Source organism: Jaculus jaculus, chromosome 1 (genome assembly GCF_020740685.1).
Source record: "Jaculus jaculus isolate mJacJac1 chromosome 1, mJacJac1.mat.Y.cur, whole genome shotgun sequence".
NCBI lineage: Eukaryota > Metazoa > Chordata > Mammalia > Rodentia > Dipodidae > Jaculus > Jaculus jaculus.
Genome location: NC_059102.1, coordinates 72,182,295 through 72,197,689, shown reverse-complemented (window position 1 = coordinate 72,197,689; position 15,395 = coordinate 72,182,295). Strand labels below are relative to the sequence as shown.

Sequence of the window (15,395 nt, the reverse complement as noted above, 5' to 3'; positions counted from 1 at the left end):
ACTTCAGATTAGACCACAGAGTCATAATGACAAAGACAGGTTGGTACTGGCACACAAACAGGCATGCTAGGTGGGCATGGGTCCTTTAATCCCAACACTCAGAAGGCAGAGGTAGGCGGAGCACTATAAAAATTTGGAGAGGGCTGGAGAGATGGCTTAGCGGTTAAGCGCTTGCCTGTGAAGCCTAAGGACTGCGGTTCGAGGCTCGGATCCCCAGGGCCCACGTTAGCCAGATGCACAAGGGGGCGCACGCGTCTGGAGTCCGTTTGCAGAGGCTGGAAGCCCTGGCGCGCCCATTCTCTCTCTCCCCCTCTATCTGTCTTTCTCTCTGTGTCTGTCGCTCTCAAATAATAAATAAATAAAAAATATTTAAAAAAAAATTTGGAGAATTTTTATAATGGCTCACTGTGCAGATGTGTATAATAAGGAAGCATTTCATGTAATACAAGAAGATACAAATAGGCATTGTAGCAGTTACTTTCTCATTGCTGGGACAAAACACCTGACCAGAAACAATTTATGGAAGCTGTAAGTTGGAGGCCAACCTGAGACAACATAGTAAATTCCAGTCCACCCTGGGCTAGAGCAAGACCCCACTAGAAGAAAAAAAAAAGAAGAGGAAAGGAGAGAAAAGAGAAAGATAAAGAAAAAGAAGAAAAGGCATGTAGGCCAGAAAACCACAATACAGTACCTGGAAATAATCCCACAAAACTATGGCTATCCAGTTTTTAACAAAGTTGTCAAAAACATACTCTAATAAAGGTAGTCTAATCAACAAATAGTACTGACAAAACTGGAGATCCACATGCAGAAGAATGAAATTAGATGCTTATGTCTCTGGAACAAAATTCAATTTAAAATTTGTTAATTTTTATTTATTTTGTTGAGAGTGATAGAGAGAGAAAGAGTCGGAGAAAGGGAGAATGGGTGCACCAGGGCCTCCAGCCACTGCAAACAAACTCCAGACGCATGCGCCCCCTTGCAAATCTGGCTAACGTGGGTCCTGGGGAATCAAGCCTCGAACCAGAGTCCTTAGGCTTCACAGCAAGTGCTTAACCGCTAAGCCATCTCTCCAGCCCCAAAAGTCAATTTGAAGTGGATCAAAAACCTTGACTGAAAAGCAGAAGTGCTGAGTCTGCTAGAGATAAACATAGGGAATACTAAACAGTACTGCAATAATATAGGAAGTAGCTCTAAGAATTAACAAATGAGACTATATGATATGAAAAAGTTTCTGCACAACAAGGAAAACAGCAGCAAACAGATCACCTAAGACTGGGAGAGCATCTTTGCCAACTATATTTCAGATAGAGGGAACTAATGTACAGTATATAATGAACTGTAAAACTTAAACAGCAGGAAAAATATTGCCATGCATAAATTAGTCTAACGAAATGAACAATTTTCAAAAGAAAATGCATAAATTACCAATAAGTATTTTTTTTTAATTGTTAACATACTTGGCCATTAGGGAAATGCAAATTAAAATTGACTGGTGTCAGGCTGGAGGGATGGCATAGTGGTTAAGGCATTTGCCTGCAAAGCCAAAGTACCCCGGTTCAATTCCCCAGGACCCATCTTAGCCAGATGCACAAGAGGCACACACATCTGGAGTTCATTTGCAGTGGCTGGAGGCCCTAGTGTGCCCATTCTCTCTCTGTGTGTCCCTCTTTCTCTGTCATATAAGTAAATAAAAATAAAATATTTTTTAAAAATTACTGGTGGGGGTCTGGAGAGATGGCTTAGCGGTTAAGCGCTTGCCTGTGAAGCCTAAGGACCCAGTTCGAGGCTGAATTCCCCAGGACCCACGTTAGCCAGATGCACTAGGGGGCGCACGCGTCTGGAGTTCGTTTGCAGTGGCTGGAAGCCCTGGTGCACCCATTCTCTCTCTCTCCCTCTATCTGTCTTTCTCTCTGTGTCTGTCGCTCTCAAATAAATAAATAAAAATTTAAAAAAAAATTACTGGTGGGTAGAATTGTCAAAAATTATTTGTTATATCTCTTGAATTGATAATAAAAATCCTTGCTCCTCCCCCCCCCAAAAAAAATGACTATTATCAAGAATATAGATGCTGGTGAGGATGTGAGGACAAAAGAACCCTTTTCATTATTGGTGGGGGTGCAAGAGGTACAGCCACCATAGAAACCAGTAATCATTATGGCGGATACTCCAAAAATTGGAATATGATCCAGCCATACCATTTCTGGGCACATACCCAAAGGACTCTATTGTACCACAGAGATTTTACACATCCATGTTTATTGATGCATTTTTCACACCAAGGAACTAGAACCATAACATAAATAAAAAGAGGCATGTTATTTAATTTAGAAGCACATTGTTTTGTTTTATAATGGGTTTTGAGAGAATGCTCATACAAAATACGTAAGCACAGGTTTAAAATACTAATAATAGTTTCATCTAGATGAGATTTGTTGCTAAAATAGTAGGTTAAGTATAGATCTTATATCTTTCCATCAGTAAATATTTGCACCGATATTGATTTCATAAGGGAAACCACCTCAAGGTAACAACCTTTTATCATCTTCTAGGGCAGAGTTGAGATCATGAATGATCCCTTTTTCATATGTTTTTTTCTCTTCTCTCCCAAAGTGCATATTCCTTCCATGTTACTGCAGACGGCCAGATGCAACCTGTCCCCTTTCCCCCGGATGCCCTCATTGGACCTGGAATTCCCCGACATGCTCGGCAGATCAACACTCTCAACCACGGGGAAGTGGTGTGTGCAGTGACCATCAGCAACCCCACGAGGCACGTGTACACAGGAGGCAAGGGCTGCGTCAAGGTCTGGGACATCAGCCACCCTGGCAACAAGAGCCCCGTCTCTCAGCTGGACTGTCTGGTCAGTGAGCAGGGACTAGTACATGAGGGTCATTTCTTGCTTGCTCTGTGGGCCTAGCCTTCATTTCCAGTAGGAGCAAATGAAAGCTTCATGTATTTGCTGTGTTATTCTTTTCCCTAAAATGAGCCAAATTTAGTTACTGCTACTACAGTGGTTAAATCTAATTGTTGATGGATTTATTTTCAGAAAATTTATATAATGTTTCACTATCCAGACATGTATTATATAAGGAGGTATTTCATGCAGTAAAAGAAAATAGAAATAGGCATTATAGCTGGCACAAAATACCTGACCAGAAACAGCTTATGGAAGGAAAGGTTTCATTTCTAGATTACAGTCTGAAGACATTTCATCATGGTGTGGAAAGCATAAGAGCAGACAGTTGGGCAGAAGCAGGGGGTATAAGCTTGCTATGAATGCCCAATGGGGTTGAACCTTGTGATCTGCCCCAGTGACATACCTTTTCCACTTCCAAAGCTCCCACTAGTTAGCAACCAAATGTGAGTCTCATTCATAAACATGTCAGTCTGTGGGGTACGTTTTGTATTCAGACTGCCACATTCCATCCCTGGCCCCTATAGACTCTTGGCCATTTCATGATACAAAATGCAATGTCTAACTTTAAAATTCTTCATAGTGTTTACTAGTCCTAACACTGTTCAAAGTCCCATCTCATCTGAGACCCAAGGCAGTCTCTTAACTGTGAATCATATAAAATCAGCTTATAGGTTAGCTAGATACTTACTTCCTACACATAATGGCACAGAGTAAACATTCCCATTCCCAAATGGAGAAATTGAGGTATAGCAAGGAAAAATTAAACCAGTGAATGATTGGGAACAGCAGGGCAAACATCAAAGCCTCCATCTCCAGCATCTATGACTTGTAATGAAATTCAGAGCACCTGGTCCATCCTCAGTTGTGGGAATTGCTTAAACAAATGTAACTGGAAGAGTTGATGTCTCTGTGCCTGGGACCTGAAGCTGGGTTCACTTTTCTTCCTGTGCCAAACTTTTATCTTTTTTATATCCTTTCATTCTGTATTTTCTGCCATCAAACACCTTTCCACTACTTGTAAATTTAACATTCCTCGAGTTCTCAGGACTTGGACATAGCCTCTAGACCAGTTCCTAATATATTCCCTTTTCCCTTCTAAAAGTGCATAGGTCAAGCCCCCACAGTCCACACTTCTGGTTGTATTTTAGTCTTTATTTTCAATATTTTATTTTTATTGATTTATTTGAAAGAGGGAGAGAGAGAGAGAATGGGTGTGCCAGGGCTTCCAGTCACTGCAAATGAACTCCAAATGCATGAACTACCTTGTGCATCCAGCTTATGTGGGTACTGTGGGATCGAACTGAGGTCCTTTGGCTTTGCAGACAAATACCGTAACCACTAAGCCATCCCTCCAGCCCTTGCATTTCAGTCTTTCAAACTCTCCCCAGTCATCCATTAAGCTCTGCCACAGCAAGGCTTCACTGAACCAAAATTTCAAATCCTTTCATATTGTACCTTCAAACCAGTTTCAAAAGACCATGAACTACATGGTCACAGTAGTGACCCCGCTTGTGGTACCAATTTTTATAGCAGTTGCTTTCTTATTGCTACAATAAAATACCTGATTAGAAATAGCTTATGAAAAGAAAGGGTTTATTTCCAGCTTACAGTTTCAAGAAGTTACAAGAGCAGAAGGTGTAAAGATCCCAGACGGACTTTTCCCAAAGTCAAGGTGGACAGTACTTTTAGATGCACAGTTTTGGGTTGGGGGATAGGTAGTGGTTAGTATTTTGAGTGTGTGTGTATATGTGTGTGTTTTAGACCAAATAACTTAAAAATAAGGTGTGACATGGTTGTACACACTTGTAATACCAGCACTAGAAAGGCAAGAGAAGGAACATTGCTAGTTTGAGGCCAAACTTGAATATACATTGAGACCTCATCTCAAAATTAAATGGATGAATGAATAAACAATAAATAAAGTTGCTTGAGTGAAAATGACACTCCAGGGTAGTCCAGTCTTCTGTAGAAATACATTTCTTTGAAGTTACATACTTGAAAATTTCTCTAATTTTTTACAGGCCCCTTTCAGAGAGGTATGTGTTGGAGCATGAGTAGAAAGAGTTATTATTTTATTCAAAGGTGGCTCATAATAGGTCTTGCTCTCTCCCACTTTCTATCTATGTTGCTTTTGATGGAGGGAGAGACACCTCCCTTTTTCAATTTCTTTGGCCTTTGCAATGAGAGTTTGTAGAGAGGACAGCAGCCATACTAAAGGCTGAGCAAGTTTTAGCTCTGTGAAATCCTTAGTTGAGACTCCTGATTAGTGAAAACACAATACACTGGGCCATGTTATGAGCAATGAAAACCAAATCATACCTGGTGTGTTTGCAGTGTCCATATAATAATATAAATAATGGAGAGGGAAGAAACCAAAGGACTTACAATTGACATTCCAATGTGGTTCCTTACAAATGAATACACCCACACTTGCCTTTTACCTGTATGCTTTCATATGTGTTTATAGCTAGAAGTTGAGATTTTTCACCTAAATTTCTATGCAGGGCTTAGTCTTGTGAGTTTGTTTTACTTACTAGTTTGAAAAAATATAATTACAGCTGAACATTAATCGTGCCTCTAGGGCAGAGTGTCCATGAGCTGCTGCTCTGAAGTCCAGACCAGGGCAGCAGTTCATGGTAGGCACTGTTACCTATTGGTAATATATCATAATAGTTGAATTCTGTTTATTTTACAGAATAGAGATAACTATATCCGTTCCTGTAAATTGCTACCTGATGGTTGTACTCTCATAGTGGGAGGGGAAGCAAGTACTCTGTCCATCTGGGACCTGGCTGCTCCCACCCCTCGCATCAAGGCGGAGCTGACTTCCTCAGCCCCCGCCTGCTACGCCCTGGCCATCAGTCCTGACTCCAAGGTCTGCTTCTCATGCTGCAGTGATGGAAACATTGCCGTATGGGACCTGCACAACCAGACCCTGGTGAGGTGAGTACAGGGCCATTTCTTGAGAGATTTCCTTGAATTGCCACACTTTGAGAAAGGCTTCTTGTCACTTTTGGTTTTGAGTCTGCTGCCAGACTCCCAAACCATCCATTAAGAACTTACTGTTTATCAGGTGTGGAACTCCTTCTGGGAATACAAGACAACTGTGGTTATCTGGGAGATGAGGTGTACAGTCTTGCTATGAACCATTGTCACCACAACCTTACCTTCTTCATGTTGAAATTTTGTTAAAACTATTTTTCATAGTTCTTCGCATGTTTTTATTTATTTGCAAGCAAAAAGAGAGAGAGATAGTCAGAATGGGCATGCCAGGGCCTCCAGCCACTGCAAAGGAATTCCTGATATATTTGCCACTTTGTGCATCTGGCTGTATGTGGGTACTGGGCAATCAAATTTGGGTCCTTTAGCTTTGCCAGCAGGCACTTTAACCTCAGAGCCATCCCTCCAGCTCTCTTCCTACTTTTAGGCCTAAATTCAGATGCTTGACCTGGCTTTCTAAGGGGTGACATAGGTGAATTACATGGCAGTTCAAATGGCCTCAATTCTAGATGTTTTCAGTCTGGCTAGAGCCTTGTTTATGTGAACAGAAGACTACTGATACTAAATGACTAAAGGACATTAGAAATGAGTTTCTATGAATTGTAACCACACATGATTTAAAATATCTTTGTTTCCCAATAGCTAACTAAGAAATTTGCTGAGGGATCATTGCATGTGGGTACACGTGGGCCTCTGCCTTGCTTCCTTGAACCTGTCCTTCTGCCCTTAACAACTGCTGTGACCTCATGCAGTGCTCATGCCATAAATGTTATAGAGAAGTAATTTAATAAATAAGCACTTGGGCTGGAAGAGAGCCCATATGATTAAAAAAAAAAAAAATGCTAGCTTCTAGGGACAGACTTGTTTGATTCCCCAGTATGAGCCATATGTACAAAGTGGTGCATGTGTCTGGAGTTTGTTTTCAGTGGCAGGAGGCCTTAGTACACCTACACACATTCTGTATCTCTTTCTTTCCTTCCCTCCCTCCCTCTCTCCCTCCTTCCTTCCTTTCTTTCTTTCTTTCTTTCTTTCTTTCTTTCTTTCTTTCTTTCTTTCTTTCTTTCTTTCTTTCTATCTTTCTCTCCCTCTCCCCCCCCCTCTCTCTCTCTTTGTCTCCCTTTTCCCCCCTTCCTTCCTGCTCTCAATTAAATAACTTTTTTAAATAACATATATGTGGTAAGCACTTAAGTCAAGTGTGGGAGGAAATTCCAGCATTTAGGAGGTAGCAGCAAGAGTATTGCAAGTTCAAGGCTTTCTGTGCTGCTATTCTCTTCATAGGTAAGGAGTCTGAGACACAAAGAAGTTACTTGCTCCTGTCACATACTCAGACATGCGTACATTGGGATCAGAGTCCAGGCATTCTGCTCTCTAAGTCTGTGCCCACCCACTTTGGGCCATCTCCCTGGAGTATATATATCAGGTATAAGAGCCCGTGCTTTACAGAACTTTTGTAGTTTTGACTAGTGGTTGCACTGTAGGACCGTGCCTGTATCTCCAGTGACACAGCACATTCGGAACAGTCATGGACTCTGCCTCCTGGCAGCAACACAGATGTTCATGGAAGGTGGGGAGGGAGGCTACAGGACCACCCATCCAGTGCTATCATATAGCAAGAAAAGATGCTTGACTGAAGAACTGAAGTATTAAAGAGGGGGCAATAAAGTCAGTAAAGGGAAGAGGGCATTAGATTTGTTTGAAGTAAAGAAGTAAAGGTTACAGGGACTTGTTTAACCATGAGTGCTCCTAGAGAAGCCTGTTGTCACTCTTGGTATCTACATGCGTGGCCACAGTGAGAAAAGACAAGAAGACAGGACTAACTGAGACAGAATCTAAATTAGGGACCTTTAGGATAGATTATTTGTTTTTTTAAAATTTTGTTTGTTTGTTATTTGAGAGAGACAGAGAGAGAAAGAGGCAGAGAAAGAGAATGGGCGCGCCAGGGCTTCTAGCCACTGCAAACGAACTCCAGACGCGTGCGCCCCCTTGTGCATCTGGCTAACGTGGGTCCTGGGGAATCAAGCCTGGAGCTGGGGTCCTTAGGCTTCGCAGGCAAGTGCTTAACCGCTAAGCCATCTCTCCAGCCCAGCTTATATGTTTTTGAAGTGAAGGCTCAGAACTCAAGGCAACAGTGCTAATTTTCCTTCTCTTTCACTTTTAAGTTTTAAGCTAAACTTAAAAGGTTTGAGCTCTGTGGGAAGAAGGTGTGGAGGATCCTAAAGGAAGAAAGACTCCCAAACTTTCTTTTAGGCATTGAAATTGCTGAGTAGTTCTTAGTTGAGCCTTGCTGAGTTCTGAACATGAATTCTACACTCATGAACAGTCAAGTTTGTGACAGTCTCTAGCAAACCCCAGCCTCTCGGTGGTCATGTTGCCGCCTTTACCACCAAACACACCTACTATCTTGGATAGTACATGGGCTTTTGAAGGCTCTGACACTTGAGTGTTTTGGATGATATTCTTTGAATCCTACTACAGGAGGGTCTTCTGTAAAGAAAACCCTATGTGTAGCTGGGTGTAGGGTCTGGCAGAGTGTCAAGGTCAGCCTCAGCCCTCAGCTTTGGCTCTACCTGACATCTCTGAGGTCAGGGCCCTGCCTGACCCTTGGTCATCAGGAGTCCACATTTCCCAATGCAGGGTCATTTCTGACTCAGAAAGCAAGGCTGAGTAAACAGGTGAGCTCATTCTGTGTTGACATGAAGGGCATCGCCGATTGATTCCTCTTGGAATGAGAACACTTCTGTCCTTTGTAATTTATCTTCTTTCTTGTGGATTCAAGCCTTGGCCATTGAAGCTCAGGGCTTTATCTTTCCTTAAGTAAACCACTTGGATTTTGTGTGTTTAACTTCATTATTTTTCAGCATTTAAACATTGTTCCTAGCCTGCCTGGGAGGAGTTTTACCACGTTAATTTGTCAGGGAAGCTCTGGTAGCATGTTTGACTTCTAGGTAGCAACCTTCAATGACATTCTGTTTCTTTTAGGCCTTGATCACAAAAACGAATTTACAGGTGCTATTTCCTGTTCTCCTGGGGAGGTTAGGTGGATGGAGCTCAGCAGCAGACACTGATGAGATGATACACAGCGATCCCAAAACTAACAACACAACAGTGTTTACCTTGAGTTCTGGCAGGAAATCATTATTCAATCTGGTTTGTTTTATCAGGCAATTCCAGGGCCACACAGATGGAGCCAGCTGTATTGACATTTCTAATGATGGCACCAAGCTCTGGACGGGTGGTTTAGACAACACAGTCAGGTCCTGGGACCTGCGCGAAGGGCGGCAGCTGCAACAGCATGACTTCACCTCACAGGTGATTGCCTGCTACAGAGTCTATGATGGCTCTAGTGTCATCTCCCACAGCAGGATTAGCTTACTGCTGAATTTAGAATAACACTAAATATGTGCATGGATGTGTGTGTAATAACATTTAAAATCTGTGTATGAATGCCTGTGATAGCATTTAAAACGTGTGTGTGTGTAATAACATTTAAGATGTGTGTGTATGAACATGTACTTATCTTTTTTTGCAATAAAATAACTGCTCAATAAGGCAAAACAGAAAACAACTATATATACTAATAAATTTTAGTTGCCTATTAAATATCTTATGGATTTTCTTCATAAGTCTTTGTCATTTATAAAATCTATAGGATGTTATTTTTACTTCCCTTAAACTTACAGAAATTCTCAAATGTACATGAATGTCAAAAAATGTACAAGCCTATCTTGAAGTAAAGAGAATTATACCTATACATTTCCCAACTGGCCCAGTTAATCACTGCCCAGTCAGCTTCATCTGTTTTACCAGCCCTGCCCCAAGCACTAGAGTACTTCACAGTGGAGCACTACACATGATGAATGTTATGTCTTTCATGCATAAGTATTTTAGGTATCTCTAAACTTTAAGGACTCCTTTGACAAACAATGTGTGTGGGACTACAGAGATGGCTCAGTAGTTAAAGGCCTTGTTTACAAGGCCTGACTTCAGTTCCCTAGGACCCATGTAAAGCCAAATGCTCAGACTGATACATGCATCTGGACTTTGGTTGTAGTGACTGGAGGCCCTAGTCTGCCTACTTCTTTTTCTTTCTTTTCTCTTTACAATTTTTTTTTAACAACTTCCATGATTACAAACAATATCCCATGGTAATGCTCTCCCTTCCTCCTACTTTCCCCTTTATACTCAATTCTCCATCATATCCCCTCCCCCTCTCAATCAGTCTCTCTTTTATTTTGATATCATGATCTTTTCCTCCTATTATGATGGTCTTGTGTAGGCACTGTGAGGTCATGGATATCCAGGCCATTTTGTGTCTGGGGGGGAGCATGTTGTAAGGAATCTTACCTTTCCTTTGGCTCTTACATTCTTTCCGCCACCTCTTCCACAATAGATCCTGAGCCTTGGAAGGTGGGATAGAGATATTGCAGTACTGAGCACTCCTGTCACCTCTTTCCAGCACCATGATGCCTTCTGAGTCATCCCAAGGTCACTGCTATCTGAAAAGAGAAGATTCTCTACCAAAAGTGAAAGTAGCATTAATAGAAGGGTATGAACATTAAGAGAAGTGCTTACAGAGCAGTTTGATAAGCATACTATATACATTTAGCCAGAAAGCAGCAGATGTTACACCCTCAGGGCTCATGACTACCCCTGTTTTAAGTTTTCAGTATCAGGGATATATTCCCTCCCATGGAGCAGGCCTCTAGTCCTATTCGAGGGCAGTTGGGTTCCACCATGACAGACATGCCACTATTGCACCCATTGGCTCATTTGACCTGGCTGGCCAAAAATAAGGCTTGCAGTGTTCACTGTTGAGTATTTTCACTGGTGATTTCTCGTTCTCCCATTGAACTGCATGCAGAATGGCTTCTTCCAGCTTTCTGTCAGCTGGTCTACATGGAGGAGGTTATCAGCTCAGTTTCAGCAGGATTTGTCTGTGGCCTTGCAGCCCAAGTATGTGGAGTCTTCAGCAATAGGGTCTTACCATCTATTCCTGGTACCCACTTCTTTTTCTTTCTTTGTTTCTCTCTCTCCCCTTGAAAATAAATAATAAATAAAAATATTTTAAAAATAATTTCTGGGTTGAGCAGATGACAAAGAGCTTACCACTCAAGCCTGAGTGTCCAAGGTCAGTCCTCCTCAGACTCCAGATATAGTATCAGAAGTCATGTCAGGCTTCTGTAATATTTCCACATGACATGACAAGATTGGTGGCAGAAACAAGAGAACAATAGCAGGGCAAAATATCAACATCAGAACAAGATGAAGAGAGAGAAGCCAACCCTGCCTCAAATGAGGTGTTCCTCTAACCTCCACAACTATGCCATACCACAGCAGTTGCATTCCCGCATGTCCCCCCCCCCCTCTCTCTCTCTCACACACACACACACACACACACACACACACACACATACACTAATAGTTCTTTAGTTTCCTGACATATATGGAAGTGATCATTCTCACAATTGTTTGCTGAAGTTTCTGGGCAGGGCTGTTGCCGTGTACACATTTTCAGTCTGGATTTGTCTGATTTTACCCTATTCCTGCCATTGCCCCATCCATTCTTACTGCCTTTTTACTTCCTTAATTTATTAAGCAATATCATCAGTGGTCTTGTTCTTCTCCTGACAGATCTTCTCTCTGGGATACTGCCCAACAGGGGAGTGGCTGGCTGTGGGCATGGAGAGCAGCAATGTGGAAGTCCTGCATGTAAACAAACCTGACAAGTACCAGCTGCATCTCCATGAGAGCTGTGTGCTGTCCCTAAAATTTGCTTATTGTGGTGAGTTAACTGAAAGAAAACAGGAAGCTGTTGATGACCTAAATGAAAAATACTTTTAAAAATACAGTGATCGTATCTGGAAAAAAGGTTTTTATCCAAGCAGCTGGATGTAATTATTCTGTTGTTTTCTTATGTCCCCAGAGCATAGTAATGTCTGTTTGAGCTTGTTTTGCTAATTTGACAAAAGTCAGCATGCAATGAAATTGCCTAATAGAAGGTTTGGACATGTATTTACTTTTTGTGGGGTAGGAAAAAAATTTTGCCACTCTGAAGAGGGGAAGATGAGAATTTTTAGAAGACTGGGACAAGAACAGTAGAAGTCACCATGCAGTGGCTAGATGAGGAGCCAAGGTCAGAAAGGGGGATACTTAGCAATACCTAGATTTGTAGGGATCAGTTCATGTAAAGAAGGTCTTTATGCATTGTAGATGGTCACATATTTGTTCACTTTATAAGGAGACTGACTAAACTCACCTGTAATTCTCAGTCATGTATCCAGTGACTCACAGGAGTCACAGCCTCTTTGATTACACTCTGGATCACCAGAGAGTCCAGATGGGCCTTGTAGTTCATGCATTAACAATGATTGTCTGATTTAAGTTCAAGTTGGTAAAAATACAGAAGGAATTTTAACCTTGCTCAAACTACAAATGCCTTTGCTAATTCTAGGTAAGTGGTTTGTAAGTACTGGAAAAGACAACCTCCTCAATGCGTGGCGGACCCCATATGGAGCCAGCATATTCCAGGTATGAAAGTGTTCTTACCTAGCATAGCAATTTGATATACCCAAGATGTTGCCCATGAAACCAGAAGCAAAGGTGCCTGAGAGAGAGCAGGGTCCCTGTGTACTCTTGTTCCACATTAAGTACTCTGTGCCTATTGTTTTCTCTTACAGTCCAAAGAGTCCTCATCAGTGCTTAGCTGTGACATCTCTGTGGATGATAAATACATAGTCACTGGCTCAGGAGACAAAAAGGCTACAGTTTATGAAGTCATCTACTGAAAACATCATGTGATTTGGTTTAACATTTATAGTTGAATTGGGCCAAAATGTTTGAATTTGTAGAAATAGAGAAGTTGTAACTTTAAAAGAAAAACCTGAAGAAACCTGTTTTCAAACCTTGACACCGAACTACTTGGTTTCTCCAAAGAGGAAGCAACAAGCAAACAGTCATCTGTCTACCCACCAAGACCAAATGGAGCACCATGATCATGGACAGAGGCACCAGCGGTATGAGTGAGGAATGGAGTCAGCTCCTAGTGGCTTTGTCGTTCACTCCGTGCCCAAGTGTGAGCTTACCGTCTTTCCCTTGCGGTTCACCCAGCGTTGCATCCTTCGTAGAGCAGTGGTGTCTCCAATGAACTTGTTTCCTGGTTTTACATCTTGTGAAATATTTTTTTTTTGTATTTTTGTTGGGAGTTAAACATTTGTATAAATTGTAAATACATCTGGTTTATTACAGTAAAGCCTTTAGTACCAGGAAGTGGCTCTCCTTCTGGATTGTTCTATCAGAGCTTTGGGATTATGGGTTGGGGTTTATAAGTAAAGTCCAAACACACATTGGTGGAAATAACTTTTTAAAAAAACATTGGCATGTAAATATGTATGTGGTGTGCATATGTGGTTTTGTATATGTATAGACATGTGTGGGTACACATGGAAGCCAGAGGTCAATGTTGGGTGTGTTCTTCAATCACTATCCACTTTGATTTTTTGGGGGGTGGGGGCGTTTCCAGGTAGGGTCTCACTCTAGTCCAGGCTGACCTTGAATTCACTCTGTAGTCACAGGGTGGCCTCGAATTCATGGCGATCCTCCTACCTCTGCCTCCCTAGTGCTGGGATTAAAGGCGTGCGCCACCACGCCCGGCTCCACTTCAATTTTTGAGACTGTCTTTCCCTGAACCTGGAGCTCACCAGTTCTGCTAGGCTGGCTAGCCAGCAAGCCTGAGGTATCTGCCTGCCTCTTTCTCCTGGGATCACAGGCATACATCACCATGCCAAGCTTTTACATGGTTGTTGGTATTTCAAACTTAGGTTTTTATGCTTGCACAGCAAACATTTTATCCACGGAACCATCTCCCCACTGGAGATATTTTTATATGTACTTCTTATTTAACAAATACATTTGGCCATGGATATCTGCTGTATTAAAACTATACCTATTGAGTACTTCTGAGTTATCAGAAACTCAAGACTAAGAATTATAAGTAAAGTTTATAAATGACAGTTTTAATTTAGGAAGCTAAGATTATTTCAGGACGCATCCTTTATTATGAGAGTTTTGTGATTAAAGATCACAAATTGCTATTGTTTCTATTTTGTTTCATTTTTAGAAATGGGGTTTAACTCCATAGCACAGAGTGGCCCAGAAATCTCGTAAGTAGCCCAGATTGAACTCAAACTCCTTGTTGCAGTCCTTCTGCCTTACTCTCTCAAGTGCTATGATTACAAGTGTGCGCCACTATGCCCAATTTTTTTCTTTTGTTGTTTATTTATTTCATTAGCATACAAAATAACGAAACCCATTTTCATACATACAGATTGTACTTTGCTTATATTTGCCTCATTTGGTATTTTCTCCTGCCCTCCGCTTTCTTCATACCACCCCCCCAAATCTTGCCCCCTGCTTTCTGTCACATATATGTATGTGCCTGTGTGTAGTTAAATCGAAATTCCACATAGGAGAGAAAATATAAAGTGATGATTTTTTTTCTTCAGGATCACAAGTTAAAGCTGATAATCCATTCCTGATAAATCACTGGAAGAGGGAATCTCTTTTTTTCTAGGAAAGTCCAGTTTTCAAATGTGTTTTCTTTTTCTTCACAACTTATGTGTTTTAGGAAATGTAGATGACTTGGCTTTTGTGTTAGAATTTATGATGCCCAGGAAGTTATAGAGGTCACTTCCTTATAGGAGTGAGGTGGAAAGTCACATAATTTTTGTCTTCATTAACGCTTGATTTATTATGTTCATTTGCTTACCCCAGTACTCCTTTCCCCACTCTTCTCATGAATGCTATCTTTGCAGCCCCCACCATTGCAAGCTCTCATTAAAATTTTGTCTTTTTTCTTCGACAAGCTTATACTAGTTTGATTAAATGAAATATGTAACCCTGGGCTTTTAATATGTTACCAGGCATGTTTCCATTTGAAGAAGCTGTATGACTTATTCTTTATATACCTGTTACTTATTGTTATAAGGAAAGAATGGGTGGTAAATTTAAGCCAATTTTCCTAGCCACTTAAAAACATCACTTAAGGAAATTTTAAAGCTTTTGTTTTTATATAATTCAGTGTGTTAGCAGTTTTTCTCAATATTTTTTGTTTCTTATCAAACCTTTTAAAATATTTTATTTATTTATTTATTTGACAGACAGCAGTGGGGGGGGGATGGGGACATCAGGACCCCCAGCCATTGCAAATGAACTCCTAACACATGTGTCACCTTGTGCATCTGGCTTACATGGGTCCTGGGGAATCAAACCTGGGTCCTATGGCTTTGCAGGCAAATTCCTTAACCACTAAGCCATCCCTCTAGACCCTAAAACCATTTAAAAATTTTTTTTTATTTATTCATTTGATGAGAGAGAAAGAATTAGCATGCCGGTGCCTCCAGCCACTGTAATCGAACTCCAGACACATGTGCCACCTTGTGTGTATGTGCAACCTTGCACACTTGTGTCACCTTGTGCA

The 15,395-nt window shown here is 41.3% G+C and overlaps 1 protein-coding gene across 7 annotated transcripts in view; it reads left to right on the top strand.

Annotated features, from left to right (window-relative positions):
* Nucleotides 1–14,780, top strand: part of Tle1 (TLE family member 1, transcriptional corepressor) — a 108,561-nt gene extending 93,781 nt beyond the window's left edge. For all 7 annotated transcript variants that reach the window (XM_045152146.1, XM_045152127.1, XM_045152136.1 and 4 more), the window contains 6 exons: nucleotides 2,614–2,863; nucleotides 5,616–5,863; nucleotides 9,082–9,229; nucleotides 11,552–11,702; nucleotides 12,372–12,448; nucleotides 12,598–14,780. In XM_045152146.1, coding sequence (XP_045008081.1) covers nucleotides 2,614–2,863; nucleotides 5,616–5,863; nucleotides 9,082–9,229; nucleotides 11,552–11,702; nucleotides 12,372–12,448; nucleotides 12,598–12,705 — 982 coding nt within the window. In that variant the 3' untranslated portion in view covers nucleotides 12,706–14,780. The remainder of the gene's footprint in view (nucleotides 1–2,613; nucleotides 2,864–5,615; nucleotides 5,864–9,081; nucleotides 9,230–11,551; nucleotides 11,703–12,371; nucleotides 12,449–12,597) is intronic.
* Nucleotides 14,781–15,395: the final 615 nt, after the last annotated feature.